Raw genomic sequence first — 1,392 nt, forward strand, 5'->3', positions numbered from 1 at the left:
CAAATATACCCCAGCGACTTAAGACTGCTTTTGTGCTCCAGGGTCACAATTTAGAAAAAAATCTAATGGATTTCATAGGGCCCTAAAAATGTTATTTTTGTTAAACTTTTAATAAATTATAATTAAATTGTATTAGTTTCATGATTTAGGCAGCTAATTAGACATGCTTTTTGATTACTATAATTTAGTAGAAATTCGTGCAGAAAAACTAAAACTGAAAAAAATCCAGAGAAAATGATTAGAGAAAAATAAAAAACAGAATTTGGGTGAAAGAAATCATTTCATAGGGCACTACACACATGCAAAATAAAGTCCTTAAAAATGGTTCGCCTTTAATGAACACAGCTTTTTTTTGTGCACACAGGCGCTCAATTTTCAGGGACGGCTGAAATATCTTCACAGACAAGACCGGACCACAGAGGGCAAAGAGCTCGCCCTGTTTGCCACCGCCACCCCCGTTCAGCCCCCTGCTCTCCTAGAAATCAGGACCAACACCCTCTTTTTCCAGACCAAACACAAACTGGATTTTACACCAGTGGGTGTGGACACCAGGTGAGGATCTGCACTGACTTCATTATGGAGGGTATGTGTCACTGTTAACTGTTTGTTTGTGTTTCTTCCAGGGGGAAGGTGGTTCTGGGTTACACTGAGCAGGAGCTGTGCATGAGAGGATCTGGATATCAGTTCATCCATGCTGCTGACATGATGTACTGCGCTGACAAACACTTACGCAGTAAGATTTCACTCGCATTCTAGCGCACCGTTGTTCTGAACTCATGTACTTGGATGTTCTGAGGTTCGTGTCTCTGTGTTACAGTGATGAAAACAGGAGAGAGCGGTTTCTCCATCTTCAGGCTCTTGAGTAAGACCGGCGTGTGGATCTGGGTCCAGGCCAACGCTAGAATGGTGCTCAAGGCAGGCAAACCCGACTTCATCATCTGCCATCAGAAACCCTTGACGTGAGTGCTCTTCACTTCCTCTGACACTCACAGCTGCCCACTTCCTGCTGTATTTCTATATTTTACATAGATCTGTTTTTTGGTCAATTTAACAGTTAAACGTTTCTTTTTTTTGCTGGTTATATAAGCTTTTTTATCAAAATATGAAACCATTTTTTTTTTTAATCATTTCTAACATTTTTTATGTTTTTATTCCTGATTTTACTTTAAACATTTAAAAGCAGGCTTTAGACTTTATAGACCATAGTATCAGCCATCATATTGATTATCAGCCATAACAAAAATAATTATCAGCTATCAGTACAGGCTATATTTAACCCCAAAATTAAACAGAATCATTATTATAATGCAAAATAAATAAATAAATAAATATTATGTGTTTACATTATGGTAGTGATATATAAATTATATGATATAAATGATATTATATATA

General features: G+C 37.2%; 1 protein-coding gene across 1 annotated transcript in view; it reads left to right on the forward strand.

Moving 5' to 3' along the window:
* LOC107588998 (aryl hydrocarbon receptor-like) overlaps positions 1-1,392 on the forward strand; it is a 12,144-nt gene that overhangs the window by 8,815 nt on the left and 1,937 nt on the right. Inside the window, exons 4-6 of the mRNA XM_016277294.1 lie at positions 365-552; positions 624-733; positions 818-959. Of these exons, the coding sequence (XP_016132780.1) occupies positions 365-552; positions 624-733; positions 818-959 (440 nt within the window). The remainder of the gene's footprint in view (positions 1-364; positions 553-623; positions 734-817; positions 960-1,392) is intronic.

The sequence above is a fragment of the Sinocyclocheilus grahami genome, unplaced genomic scaffold (genome assembly GCF_001515645.1).
Source record: "Sinocyclocheilus grahami isolate Dianchi unplaced genomic scaffold, SAMN03320097.WGS_v1.1 scaffold110.1, whole genome shotgun sequence".
Taxonomy (NCBI): domain Eukaryota; kingdom Metazoa; phylum Chordata; class Actinopteri; order Cypriniformes; family Cyprinidae; genus Sinocyclocheilus; species Sinocyclocheilus grahami.